Genomic DNA, 14,763 nt, shown 5'->3' with positions numbered 1-14,763 from the left:
TCTTAATTTTCTTTCACTCGACATACCACTTCAAACATACTGTGTACTCTTTACTGCAGTTAATCCTAAGTGTGTTGAGCTGATTTTCTCAGTATTTCCAAAAAATCAACAGTCAATGCTGCGTGAACTAGCTAAAGGCAGTGGTGAACTACTGAGCAAAGACAGACAAATTTGATTGATGTCAATGTGAATTGGGCTTGAGAATAGCCAAACCATAAAACTCTGTTGCCCATTTTTGTTTGAAGTCTTGGTTCCACATTTTTAAGCAAACAGCCACATTGTATGTTGACCAGCTCGATTGCAGAAAAAGTTATGGCTAGAGTAGGGTAAGGCTAGAGGAGACTAGGGACAAAGGAGAAAAACCCTCATGGCCGAAACTCGAAACGTACGTTTCCATGTAATCAATAAATTCACTTGTTGGAGCAGTAAATACTGTACACGGATTATTTCAGTTCTTACACAGTGACTAAGCCATTTTTGCCTGGTGGGAATGACCCAACAACATGATTCATGTTCATTAGGCACCAATTGGAGGGGAAATTGTTTGAAACAGGGAGGGACTACATTTCAAAATGTTTTCCATTGTGTCCTAATGCTGTTTCTCTTTGTTGTGCAGGTGAAAGACCTGTACATGCACCCAGAGCTGTTCACCATAGAGAACGGCCTTCTCACTCCTACGCTGAAGGCCAAGAGGGCCGACCTCAAGAAGCTCTTCCAGCCGCAGATCGACAGCCTCTATGCTAGCATGGACTGACTGGTCTGAGGGGTAGAAGGAGGATGAAGTAGGGCCCGATGGGCAACAGCTTCACTTCCTGTTGACCTTTCAGTAAATAAATACTGTACATTTTATGGAAGTTAGAAATTACATGGGAAACGTGTCATTACTTTTGCTTCTTTGGGATTCATTAAAACAAGCACCACCACTATCAGAGTACCCATTGTTAGCACATCATTTAATAAATACCAGATAATTACTGTAACAGTGGAAAAAGTTACATCAAAGAATATGCTAGGAATGAGAATTTCTCAATGACATTCACATTGAATCCATGGAATTAAATGATGATTTTTATATTGACTCCAGAATGAAGCAACATTGTGAACTCCTACTCCTACTCTACACTTTAGGAATACGGGCCCAGGTCACTAGTTCAACAATATCTCAACCACTGGCTTGTGGTTAGAGAAGCGGACCAACAACTGGAGGGTTACTGGTTTGAATCCCAGCTCAGACAGGAAAATCTGGTGCAGAGTAGGCTGGCAAGGGTTGCTGGCATCATCCTAGATACCAACAAGTGCCCTTGAGCAAGACACTTAACCCCCAAATGTATTTATAAAGCCCTTTTTACATCAGCAGATGTCAGTAAATGCAGAAACCCAGCCTAAAACCTCAAACAGCAAGAAATGCAGATGCAATGGAAATGTAGAATTGCTTCAAGGGTCCTGCAATAAGGCTGGCTCATTGCTTCCAGCAATTTTGGGTATACGTGTGTCCTAAGGGTTAGGTTGTGAGCCTAGACACCTTTCAATTACGTGTAAATTAATGGACAATAAAGTACATCTTGATCTGGGATCAGTCTTTCAAACTATAACGTATAAGATTATATGGACAGAGGGGTCCTGATACTACATCTGTGCTGAGACGCTTTGTTATTAGGGGCCCTGAAGGTTTGCGTCACTTCGGCCCAAGACATTAAGCAACACAGCAGTAAATATATCTAAAAATAACAGTTTCACACAATAAAGTCAAAGGTCATTCGTGATGGAGTGTGAAATACAAAGATAACTGACACTCTGCTTTTATAGGGAAGGACATGTTTAATTTTTTTAATTGACTTTGAGGGTGAGAGTGTTTTACAAAAATAATAAGAACAATTCAAAAATTGAAATAAAAGTTAGCATTTTCTTTTGGCTGTACAAAGAATACAGAGAAGAAATTGCCTGACAAAGCCCTGGGTTAAAGCTGGGCAGAGGAATTTGCATAATTGTATAATCGGCAAAGGACATCAGGAAAAATTATAAAACAGCGGATTCAAGTAAAAGGCTCAACTCCTAAACAAATAAAATCCCTATTGTTTAAGACTATAGTTGTCTCTTTCTATGGCAGCGGTATCAAACTAAACTCCTGGAGGCTAAGGGGGGTATGCAGGTTTGCAAGGCTGCAGGTAGCCTAGAAGTTCGGAGCGTTGGGCCAGTCACCCAAAGGTCGCTGGTTTGAATCGCCGAGCTGACTAGGTGAAAATTGTCGGTGCCCTTGAGCAATGCACTTGACCCTAATTGCTCCTGTAAATCGCTCTGGATTATAGTGTCTGATAAAATGAAAATGTTTCCTTGTAACTAGTATCTGATTTTGACCTGGGAAAGCAGGGACGTATTTCAATAGGCTAAAGTGGCTTCCTCTCCTTATCTGCTTTTCATCATCTGCACTGATGTGATTTTGACAGGTGAATGAAAAAGTCCATAAGCATTCACCATATTGCTCTCATTGATCCTACGTTTCCAGATCAGTACAGACGAAGGGTGAAAGTCACTTTGGCAAGTCATTGACTATTAAAACACATCCCGGGTGTGTGAACTCCTTAGTTGATCAGTGACTGGGGGTGAGTCTCAATAGTATTCAAAGCACAGAGCGCAAAAATACAATTAAGATTCACCCATTGAAAGACACACAAAGACCTCGGTGGCTCAGTTGGTAAGGGCATGGCGCTAGCAACAACAAGATAGTGGGTTCATTTTCCACAGGGATCACATACACATCACACATTACTCACTGTACTTTGCTTGAATTAAAAGAATTTGCTTAGTGGAATATAGTATTATATATTACCAAGGAGAAAGACAAAGACACTGCAGACCTCCAGGAATTGAGCGTCATACCGCACCCTGCTCTGTGGCAAATCTTAATGTCATAACTTATTTAACTTTCTTCTCCTCGCTGCTGGTCTCACTGGTCATTGCACTAGTCACCGCTGTGTCGTAATGGCACTTTTCTACGCACCGGCGGGGAAACCAACCCCGCAGGCGAACTCCAGCTGAAGGAAGAACCAAAAAGATCACGTTAGAAATATACAGTAACAGTAATTATTGTCATTCTGCATTGTTGGGAGGGCCAGATTCACGTCATTCACTATCTTTGCTCTATTTTTTCTCTCTCTGGAAGATATAACCAGAAAAGGCAAATACAGAACCACACACATTAAAAAGTGGGTGATAATCAAGATTACTATGTAACAGCTCTGTTTGGAAGTTTTTATTCTCTTCTGCAAAATGGCTGAAAAAGGTGCACAGGTTAGAAAGGTCTGAGTAAACCTGGTATTCTTCCATGTTCGGAGCCATACCTTTAGTCTGCGCGTCATCCAGCACTTTGTCCCCATACATCCACCATCTGAAGAAACACAGAAAATAACGAATGGTTCTGAAATTCTCTGAAAATTTTGAGAAATCAATTAATTCTCTGACATTCTCTGGCCATTCAGGTACAGTAATTTAGCAACTGACAACCTGGCAGGCATGTGGGAAAGCACTCAGCTGAAAAAAGAAGCTCGGAATAGCCCGAACACAATACCTGGCAGCAAATGGAGACTGTAAGAACCAACTTCAATAATAACTCAATTATAGGGACAGGCTAATAACCACAAAGGCATAAAATATTGCCATTTCTCTTCTCTATTGAGGCACTCAGGACTTTCCAAATGGTACTATCGCTATGGCAATGAGTAATACCATGACTACGGTAACTATCACACTGGTTTTCCCCAATCAGAAGAGACGTATTTATCACCATGGAGGTCATGGAGTTCACTTTAGTGGTTCGCCTCAAAAGCCTGAAAATACATTCCCCACAAACAAACTGCAGATTGTTTCCAGCCATAAACTTGCAGATTGGTTGCCCTAAACCTGAAGATTTGGTTTCCCCCAAAAGTCTGCAGACTGACCCCCCCACCAAAAAGCTAGCAGATTAGTTCTCAAAAGAAACTCACTTGGTCCCCCGGGTGGCAAGGATGGTCTCCCCCTTGTGGAGGCCGATGCGGGGCTCCTCGGTGCAGGGAGTCCTGAAGAAGGTGTTGAGGCCCTTGCTCAGTGGGCAGCAGGCTCCGTTGTAGTCCTCCACTACCCGGTACTGAATCTGCTGGCCGAGCCACAGGATATAACATGGTTATTATACCATAACGACCATAACATTGAAACTTTAACATTTAAAAGTGGATTATAGCGACATATTTGTAAAGAAATATGATGCAGATGTGGCTTCAGAAAGGGATGCCAATGCAGTCGGCGTTTGGAAGGTACAGTGCATTCGGAAATGATTCAGACCCCTTCCCTTTTCCACATTGTTACGTTACTGCCTTATTCTAAAATGGATTGAAAAAAAAATCCCTCATTAATCCACACACAATACCACATGACAAAGCAAAAACAGGTTTTTAGACATTTTTGACAATTTATATATATTTTTTAAATCTATTGAAATATTACATTTACAGTTGAAGTCGGAAGTTTACGTAAACTAGTTTTAATGACGTCAACCTAAGTGTTTCAACCACTCCACAAATGTCTTGTTAACAAACTATAGTTTTGGCAAGTCGGTTAGGACATCTACTTTGTGCATGACACAAGTAATTTTTCCAACAATTGTTTACAGACAGATTATTTCACTTATAATTCACTGTATCACAATTCCAGTGGGTCAGAAGTTTATATACACTAAGTTCCTTTAAACAGCTTGGAAAATTCCAGACAATGATGTCATGGCTTTAGAAGCTTCAGAGACTTGTCCCAAAGCTACTCCTGCCTTATCTTGACTGTGTGCTTAGGGTTGTTGTCCTGTTGGAAGGTGAACCTTCGCCCTAATCTGAGGTCCTGAGCGCTCTGGAGCAGGTTTTCATCAAGGATCTCTCTGTACTTTGCTCCGTTCATCTTTCCCTTGATCCTGACTAGTCTCAGTCCCTGCCACTGAAAGACATCCCCACAGCACGATGCTGCCACCACCATGCTTCACTGTAGAGATGGTGCCAGGTTTCCTCCAGACGTGACGCTTGGCATTAAGCCAAAGAGTTCAATCTTGGTTTCATCAGACCAGAGAATCTTGTTTCTCATGGTCTGAGAGTCCTTTAGGTGCCTTTTGGCAACTCGAAGCGGGCTGTCATGCGCCTTTTACTGAGGAGTGGCTTCCGTCTGGCCACTCCGCCATAAAGACCTGATTGGTGGAGTGCTGCAGAGACAGTTGTCCTTCTGAAAGGTTCTCACACAGAGGAACTCTGAAGCTCTGTCAGAGTGACCATCGGGTTCTTGGTCACCTCCCTGACCAAGGGCCTTCTCCCCCGATTGCTCAGTTTGGCTGGGCGGCCAGCTCTAGGAAGAGTCTTGATGGTTCCAAACTTCTTGGGGACCTTCAATGCTGTAGAAATGTTTTGACACAATCCTGTCTCGGAGCTCTACGGACAATTCCGTCGACCTCATGGCTTGGTTTTTGATCTGATCTGTCAACTGTGGGACCTTATATAGACGGGTGTGTGCCTTTCCAAATGATGTCCAATCAATTGAATTTCCCACAGGTAGACTCCAATCAAGTAGAAACATCTCAGGGATGATAAATGGAAACAGGATGCACCTGAGCTCAATTTTGAGTCTCATAGCACAGGGTCTGAATAGTTATGTAAATACGTTTATTTTTGTATTTTTTTTATACATTTGAAACATTTTCTAAAAACCTGTTTTCACTTTGTCATTATGGGGTAACGTGTTTAGATTGATGAGGAAAAACATTAATTGAATCCATTTTAGAATAAGGTTGTAATGTAACAAAATGTGGAAAAAGGGAAGGACTCTAAATACTTTCCGAATGCACTGGTATATCCACACGTTTTCCGAATGAATGGGAAAATAGAATAACATATTGTCTGGAATACTGAAGACACTGCAAACAAACATTCACCTAAGTACATGAGGTTGCAAATATTTCACAATCCATCAATACATACGAGGTGTCTTTGAACCAATGCTACCCATATTGCTGTCTGAACAGGAACATGTCAGCTACTTACACTTCTCACCCGCTTGTCAGCTTTTTGTTTCAGTTGCTCAATCTAGAAAGCAAACAAACACAAGAGAATGGTTTATCATTGAAAATGCCAAACATCTCAAGTCTGTTAAGTGTGACAACCCATGTTCCGATGGTTCAGCTGATTTAATTACCAGATGGACCACACATACTTACAACAACAAAATGTATTATATCTATCTATCTATATATATTTATTTCAGCCACACCCATTGTTGATAGGTGTATAAAATCGAGCACACCGCCATGCAATCTCCATAGACAAACATTGGCAGTAGAATGAAATGACTGAAGAGCTCGGTGACTTTCGACGTGGCACTGCCATAGGATGCCACCTTTCCAACAAGTCAGTGTGCAAAGCTGTCATCAAGGCAAAGGGTGGCTACTATGAAGAGTCTCAAATATAACATATATTTTGATTTGCTTAACACTGTTTTGGTTACTTTATGTGTTATTTCATAGTTTTGATGTCTTCACTATTATTTTACAATGTAGAAAATAGTAAAAATAAAGAAAAACCCTTGAACGAGTCGGTGTGTCCAAACTTTTGACTGGCACTGTATATTTACACACACATTTGACTGTCAGTCACATTGGATTCCATTTTACATCCTCATAACAACATGACAATACAAACCTAGTGTTCTCTTTAAAAATGCATATAATAGCATAACTGAATATAAGTCAACTTTGGATAAAAATGTCTGCTAATGCTAATTGACAATATTACATCAACATCATTATGGCTTACGGTTAAGGTGTGCTGGTGACACTTGGCGTGGATGGGCCACTGGATGCCGTCGCCCTCCGGGCTCCCTGACCAGGTGAACACCTGTTTGAAGTTCTCCCAGCGCCGGCCCAGGTCGTAGGGGAAGATAAACTCTTCCCCCGTTTGGTAGTACTGAATTCTGTCTTTGGCCTGAGGATGGAGGAGATGGAATGGGAAAAAGAGAAACGAGGCAGGAACGAGAGAAAGCATGAGAGAGAGAAACATTTAGTGAGTGAGTGAGAATGACAGAGTGAGAGAAAGATACATAAAAAAAGTGAGAGAGAAAGAGATAAGAGAAAGGGAGTGAGACAGAGAGTGAAAAAGAGTAGGAGAGCAAAAGAGTAAGATAAATAAAGTAAGAGATAATGAGACACACACACAGAGAGTGAAAGAGTTCACATGGTTATTCCTGGCTCCAATGTTTGTCTTAGGGTTTACCTACCATCTTAAAATCCTAGTGTCACATTAGCTAAGTTCTTCTGTACTAAGCCCTTGACAGGCTAAGAGGCCACTAGAATAACACTGATGTCTATTAGATTAGCTGAGATCTACTGGATTATCCTGCCTTTTGGACAACAGTGGCACGGCTGTTGACAAACACACTAGCACCAGTGATCATGAAGGTTACGGCCTAGCAAGTGAAAAAAACACGTCCAGAAGAAAATGGAGACGAGGTTGTAATTTTCAAACAAGGTAAGGTTGTATCGTGGTTGTACAAAACCTAATCAAACTGCTTATTCCATGACAAACACTCACCTTTTCCTCGATCCAGGCCTCAATGGAGGTCTTGTTTCGAAGGATGACTTTCATCTTGGGTGGAGAGAAGAAAAAAGGTTTGGTGGGAACTATTTGAGAGAAACATGGGCAACTCACAGTTACTACTGTGTAATACCTATCAAAAGTACTACCATCATCTCTTAAAGAGATTTTGTATCGCTTTTAGCCAGCAGCTCTGAAAGTAGCGCTCACGAGCCAAAAGTGGTCCCCGAAAATTGCTACTACTTCACATGTGCAGATATGTGCACCACGTCATCGCTCTCTCCCTATCTCTGCTGTGTGTGCATCTTGCTAGCTGTCACTCATATGGCGAGGGGCTGAAGCTCATTGGCTAGAACTTACATTTCAAGGGGGCTGGCCCACATGGGGGCAAATGTAGGGAAAATGGCACAGCACATCTTCCAGAAAAACAGTTAAAAAAGTTTAAAAAAAGACTTAGTAGTCGCCAAAGTTCCAGAGAATGTCTTTAATTAAATACACACTCAAGTGTACAGTGTCATCTACTAGAGGTGAATCCACTAGACATTCATATGGGTCTACCCTGCACCTGGAAAATAGCTGAATATGGACAATGGGCACACTAATACCATCAGTATTCTATTACCCCCAATGTGCATGTTACCTGTATGAAGAACAACATGCCAACGGCTATGGTGGTGCCCAGTGCCAGCCCTAAGGCAAAGAGAGTGGCAGCGAAGGCGGGTACGCTGAACGGCATGATGGGTTGAAACCGTCTGACGGCACTCATGTCGATCTTCACGGTACTCCAGCCAAAGGATATCTATAATAACAATGAAGAAGAATGCATTTATATTAAGCTTTTCTAGGACCCAAAGACTACTAGACGAAAATGCCCTACCAATTTAGAATCTCCATTGAGCATGCTTTTCAGTCCAGGAGTAGGCTTAATCTGGTACCCTTTTCACACTACTGAGTCAAGTCAAACTGAGCCAAAGTGTACTGTGCTGGCCTGGTCACATATCCACCATAGTTGCTGGAAGCATAAAAAGTACTGTAATATATCCAAACGAAACAGTATGGTTCGGGTCGGCATGAATGTGAGGTTACGGGTCTGGGAAACCAGCCTACAATGATGAATCGATAAGAGGTGAAATGCAAATGCGTCACTGACTCCTCACCCTCTCGTAGAGCTGTGTGTACATAGTCATGATGAAGATGAAAGCGGCGTGCGAGCAGCCGAGAGGCGCCAACAGCAGGAAACTGGTGAAGTAGGCGTGGTTCTGGTGGCCGCAGCAGTTGTTGATCCACGGGCAGTGGTGATCCATCTTCATCACACACCTGAGGATGAATAAATGAATGGAATGATTTATCAATTTTAAAAAGCATATGAACTTGCCTCAGCCATGTGAATACAACAACACACACACACATTAAAAGTAACGGAGGATTAAAAACAATACAGTCAGACTTATTTTCATTGTGGATCTTAAAGAAGAGGTGGAGGAGAGAAGGAAGAGGAGAAAGGCGGAGGAAAAAGAGGAAGGGGAGGAATATCAGCATTGTGAAACACAGGCTTGAATGATTGACATGCTGATGGCACTGGCAGGAAGAAATATGACGTTACAGAGCAGACAATTTCCTTATTATGAATCGTAGCATTAGTAGAAAGTATGAGTAGTAAAAACCAGCGTCCATTCTATGTGGTTAATCTCTAACGGCAATCTCCTTTGTTTCACCCAGCTGAGCACACCCCATATTTAAGTGAGTTAGTCGAGCTCAGGCTTAGACATCGACTAAGAGATAAAGAACTAATGGATGGGTGCATAGATTTCAGTAAATTGGCTTAAACTATACTGGTGTTTATTCATTAGTGCACACCGTAGCAAACCGTAGCAAAATGTTTTGCAACTTATTGGCCAAGATCCAGTTAGTCCCTCCCTGTTTCGTCCGGTTTGCTTCCAAGTGAATAAACCCTTTTGCTTTAAAGCCCAACGTGCTATTCAGTCATTTGGGGACCGAGTTATAGGTGAGCTAAGTGTGGGCAAATAAAATGTTCAAGTAAAATCATTAATTTACATCAATGGGAGACTAAACTCAGAAGTAAGCATACGCTATAAAGAAGCACAACTAGAGCACATTTGTAGCAGTGACAAGACAGAGTCAGGGTTGCCAAGTCTACCTGTTGCACTTGCGGCAATGGTGGGATCTCGGGGCCTTGTAGCCTTGGCACATTCTGCAGAACTGAAGGTACTTGGTGTCTTCTTCCTTCTCCTGTTAAAGAGGAAAAAACACACGTCAAGGGCCTGATGCATTCAATTTATACTCTATCGGATATCCGGATAGACAAATTGCATTCCTTTTTGAAATGCTATTGGCTCTAGAACAATCAGAATGGCGCAAATACACATGACAGAGGTAAACGGGGTATGCTGCTTTTCTCTGGTAGTTTAGCTAATTTTCATCATGATAGACCTGTTTCTGTTACAAAAAAGGTTGTCTTTGTCGAGTATAATGGAAAGTCCGTTAGGTGAGTGCCTGTAACGCTATTTAACGTGGGGGAAATATCATGCCGATGTCAAGGCAGCCTGGAGGGATAAATGCGCAGCAGTAACTCAATGAACCGTTATAAAAACGACATTCAAAATTGTGTAATTTTATTAAATTAAGAATTTCAAAAGTCATGGTATATCCTTGTAGATAAAAATGTCACAAGAATTATTTAATTTAGACAAAGCTTTTCATTGTTAAAATGTTCTCTCCAAAAATGAACAATCACTCAAATGATATAATAATTATTATTTCCGTTCGGATATTCGATTAACCGTGCCCATCCCTACCTTGGTCCCACAGGATAAGCAGGCTTTCTTTCTAACCCAACACCAACACTCTGGATTCAACCAATCAAGGCCTAGTGCTGGGCTGGAACAAACGCCTGGCTGCACCCAATTGGCTCTCCAGGAGGACCAGGGTATAAGGCTAAGTGACCACTCTGCTCTACAACACAATTTCACACATTGTTGTGTAGCGGCAAAATTATCAGTTTCCCTTGTCTCTGTATAATGGGTTAATAAAGATGTATTTCTCAGCTTAGCTCCTTACTGGTTTCCAGCCAAGGGGGATGTAACCAGGGCCCACGAACATGGCGTTGAAGTAGTTGTAGAGAATGAGCACGGACCAGTTGATGAGCATGATGAAGTTGAAGCTCCCTCCCGTGGTGTCCAATGGCCAGTACCAGATAATGGAGTCTAATATGGCCATGGAGGAGCACACGGCGATGACCGTCAGGGCTATCACTGGGCCCCAGTGACACAACCTCCGGACCTCATGGAGGTTCTCGAACGTCACGAGGGCTGTAAGAAAATTCATAGTTTTTTTGGTTGTTTCTGTGTGTGTTGTGTTTAGGTTTTAAAGGCGTTGTGGTTAGGGAGTTTGTCAAACACAGAGGTTAGATGCACTGCTTCTCTCTACAATCTGGCACAGACAATGAAGACAACGGGCATCTTTTCTCTCGTCTTCTGAACACCCAGCAACCGGCTGGGTTACAAGTTACTGAGGCAGTCCGTGTCCCAGAGTTCTTTGTGTTCCTGGCGATGAGCGGCATCCTTTGACAGCACGGGAGACTGCACTATCCCTGTGAGCGATGCAAGTTCTCCATCTGAGAGAAGGACATAAATATGACCACATTGACTGTTTGAATTGACTGTTTGAAAGATTGACACTGTATACTTAAGTTTAAAACAGTTGTTTGGCTGAACAACACTGGACCAAGTTAGCTACTTCAAATTAGCTAGCAAAGTTGTTTAAGGTCTCCCCAATATAATAACCAACTACAAAGCTACTTATTGTCAACAAGGGGGAAGTTATGTGTAACACTATTTTGAGTGTGACAACGTTATAGTTATGCCAACGTATTTTACAATAAAGCACCCTATGGTTTTGCTCAATTTAACCAAAGCACCTGTGACCTGCAAAAAGCTCACACTGGACATGGCCTGAGCCTTTTGCTTTTGTCATTACTTTACTGACATATAGGTAGCCAGCTAGTAAACCTAAAATTATCAGACCAAGACGATGGCCCCGATTAGCTAGCTCATGGTAATTAGCTAGCTAGCTGACTAATTTGGGCAGACAGTCGACTAACATCGTTAAAGTGCCTCCCTGTTCATAAATCAACATAACTATTTAGAATATGCCAGGTGTCAGTGTCAAGGAAAGATAAGACTGTCAGTTAGACAAACAAGAACCACACGGACAGGTAAAAATAACTGGGTTCTCAAAGCAAATTCAGGCAAAGCTAGCTAGCGAACATTACTAGCTAGCTAGTATCTACCCTAGCTAACGTTAGTAACGATGTCGTTGCCTGTCCTGACTGTTTTGTTTCCCAGTGCGAGCTAGCTAGCCAAGCATTAACGTTAGCCCATCCCCGATGTTTCAAATTGTGCGCGATTTACATGACATGTAAATTGCAGGCATTTTTCAAAGACAATAAACATATTATTTTATAGATAATTGTGATATTAATAACTACCAACAACATGTCAATGTTCATGAATGAAGTAAACTACCCACCTCGCTACTTCCTTGATTTAAGCCGTGTTCCAGTCTATCGCGAGATTACCGTGGGACCTGGCGTCAACGGTTTTTTTAATGAATTTCAAAATAAACGTCTTGTCGAGAGCGCTTACTTTTTGAACAGAAACTTGTGAAATTGATAAAAAATTATTACTTTTTTGACAAAACAAAAATAATAAGTCAATGAAATACCAATAATTGGAAATACAATAAAACCATGTTACAGTGTACATCAAATTGTGAAGAAAACGATTAATTAGTTGGACAGTTGGAGAAACTTATGAGAACTAAACTCAGCAAAAAAAAAAAAAACGTCCCTTTTTCAGGACCCTGTCTTTCAAAGATAAGTCGTAAAAATCAAAAAAACTTCACAGATCTTCATTGTAAAGGGTTTAAACACTGTTTCACATGCTTGTTCAATGAACCATAAACAATTAATGAATATGCACCTGTGGAACAATCATTTAGACACTAACAGCTTACAGACGGTAGGCAATTAAGGTCACAGTTATGAAAACTTAGGACACTAAAGAGGCCTTTCTACTGACTCTGAAAAACACCAAAAGACAGATGCCCAGGGTCCCTACTCATCTGCGTGAACGTGCCTTAGGAATGCTGCAAGGAGGCATGAGGACTGCAGATATGGCCAGGGCAATACATTGCAATGTCCGTACTGTGAGACGCCTAAGACAGCGCTGCAGGGAGACAGGACGGACAGCTGATTGTCCTCGCAGTGGCAGACCACGTGTAACAATACCTGCACAGGATCGGTACATCCGAACATCACACCTGCGGGATAGGTACAGGATGGCAACAACAACTGCCCGAGTTACACCAGGAACGCACAATCCCTCCATCAGTGCTCAGACTGTCCCCAATAGGCTGAGAGAGGCTGGACTGAGGGCTTGTAGGCCTGTTGTGACGAGTCACGGTTTTGTCTCACCAGGGGTGATGGTCGGATTCGCGTTTATCGTTGAAGGAATGAGCGTTACACCGAGGCCTGTACTCTGGAGCGGGATCGATTTGGAGGTGGAGGGTCCGTCATGGTCTGGGGCGGTGTGTCACAGCATCATCGGGCTGAGCTTGTTGTCATTGCAGGCAATCTCAATCCCATTGAGCACATCTGGGACCTGTTGGATCGGAGGGTGAGGGCTAGGGCCATTCCCCCCAGAAATGTTCGGGAACTTGCAAGTGCCTTGGTGGAAGAGTGGGGTAACATCTCACAGCAAGAACTGGCACATCTGGTGCAGTCTATGAGGAGGAGATGTAGTACTTAATGCAGTTGGTGGACACACCAGATACTGACTGTTACTTTTGACCCCCCCCCCCCCTTTGTTCAGGGACACATTATTCAATTTCTGTTAGTCACATGTCTGTGGAACTTGGTCAGTTTATGTCTCAGTTGTTGAATCTTGTCATGTTCATCCAAATATTTACACACGTTAAGTTTGCTGAAAATAAACGCAGTTGACAGTGAGAGGACGTTTCTTTTTTTGCTGAGTTTATGACTGTGGTATGTAGAGAAGATTGTAAAACTAGCTCCAACCAAATCCCCCAGAAAGAGGTTATTGAAAGTGGTGTAGGGGGTAAAACATATGACATAATTAAATCAATAGGTGCAACATCAAAATGGGCAAGAAAATAACAGAATTATTTAACCAGGAGCGGGTCCATCGCCAGGGTTGCAATCTCAGTCAGCCCTGTGCTCTACAATATTTACATAAACTAATTGACCACTTTTCTAGAAAAATCCTCAGCCACTGGTGTTAGTCTGCACAATTCAGAGGTTAAATTCCTTCTCTTCGCAGATGACCTGTGCCTGCTGTCACCCACAGCACATGGCCTAGAGCAGAGCCTGGACCTTCTAGAGCAGTACTGCCTGACCTGGGCCATGGTAGTAAACCCCAAAAATACCAAAATACTGATTTTCAGGGGAGGTCCAGATCTCAGGGAATTAGACCAAAGTTCTCAACCGGTACAAAACATATAGGTGTGGTTTTGCATACTGAGTTCAATTTAAAATCAGGACTAGGCTAATTCTACTTAAATTAATCCAGATTTTAAAAAATGACTTTCTAAAATGTTGCTTAGTTTCAGATTAATTAGGTCTAGACTAGGTAGCCCCAGACTAAGGTAAAGTTAATATTTGTGAATCCTAAATAGATTAATGATGTGCACTAGGTGCTGACCTGAGAATGCTTCAAAAACCAGGGATGGGACACTTAAACATAAGTATTGTGGGGAATTGGAGCAAGTCACCTAAACCAAAAAATGGACAGAGGTAAAGGAAAACATTCAAAGAATTTCTGTGACTTTGAAAAAAACATATGAAAGCGAATTGTGTAAAACCACCCAATTACTGAGAAAACCAGCATGATTCATCAGCAGAAAACAAGAATAATAATGCCTGGACTACCATTTGTACCAGACGAGCCCCATGACAGAATGGCGCCGGAGGGGATGGCTGCCGTTTTACGTGCTCCTAACCAACTGTTCTAGTTTGTTTAGTTTTTTTGCGTTGTTTGTAACTTCTTTTTTTACTTATTTTGTACATAATGGTGCTGCTACCGTCTCTTGTGACCGAAAATAACTTCTGGACATCAGAAAAAATATTACTCACTTC

At 42.0% G+C, this 14,763-nt stretch overlaps 2 protein-coding genes across 4 annotated transcripts in view; one reads left to right on the top strand and one right to left on the bottom strand.

Moving 5' to 3' along the window:
- The window catches only part of acsl5 (acyl-CoA synthetase long chain family member 5), a 31,250-nt gene extending 30,178 nt beyond the window's left edge, over nt 1-1,072 (top strand). The window contains exon 21 of the mRNA XM_029712529.1: nt 617-1,072. Within this exon, the coding sequence (XP_029568389.1) occupies nt 617-754 (138 nt within the window). The 3' untranslated portion in view covers nt 755-1,072. The remainder of the gene's footprint in view (nt 1-616) is intronic.
- A 691-nt stretch (nt 1,073-1,763) lies between these two features.
- On the bottom strand, nt 1,764-12,204 carry zdhhc6 (zDHHC palmitoyltransferase 6). Of its 3 annotated transcripts, none has more exons than XM_029712530.1 (11): nt 12,138-12,204; nt 10,668-11,223; nt 9,748-9,839; nt 8,747-8,906; nt 8,230-8,388; nt 7,587-7,640; nt 6,813-6,980; nt 6,045-6,086; nt 3,981-4,129; nt 3,339-3,385; nt 1,764-3,032 (listed from the first exon to the last, which is right to left on the bottom strand). In XM_029712530.1, the coding sequence occupies exons 2-11, from the start codon at nt 10,932-10,934 to the stop codon at nt 2,914-2,916; spliced, it is 1,257 nt and encodes a 418-aa protein (XP_029568390.1). In that variant the 5' UTR covers nt 10,935-11,223; nt 12,138-12,204; the 3' UTR covers nt 1,764-2,913. The 3 variants fall into 3 exon arrangements, with proteins under 3 accessions (XP_029568390.1, XP_029568392.1, XP_029568391.1); XM_029712532.1 differs by having other exon boundaries at nt 3,981-4,126; XM_029712531.1 differs by lacking the exon at nt 12,138-12,204 and adding an exon at nt 12,097-12,116.
- Nucleotides 12,205-14,763: the final 2,559 nt, after the last annotated feature.

The sequence above is a fragment of the Salmo trutta genome, chromosome 2 (assembly GCF_901001165.1).
Source record: "Salmo trutta chromosome 2, fSalTru1.1, whole genome shotgun sequence".
NCBI classification, from domain to species: Eukaryota; Metazoa; Chordata; class Actinopteri; order Salmoniformes; family Salmonidae; genus Salmo; species Salmo trutta.
This window is presented reverse-complemented; position numbering and strand designations above follow the sequence as displayed.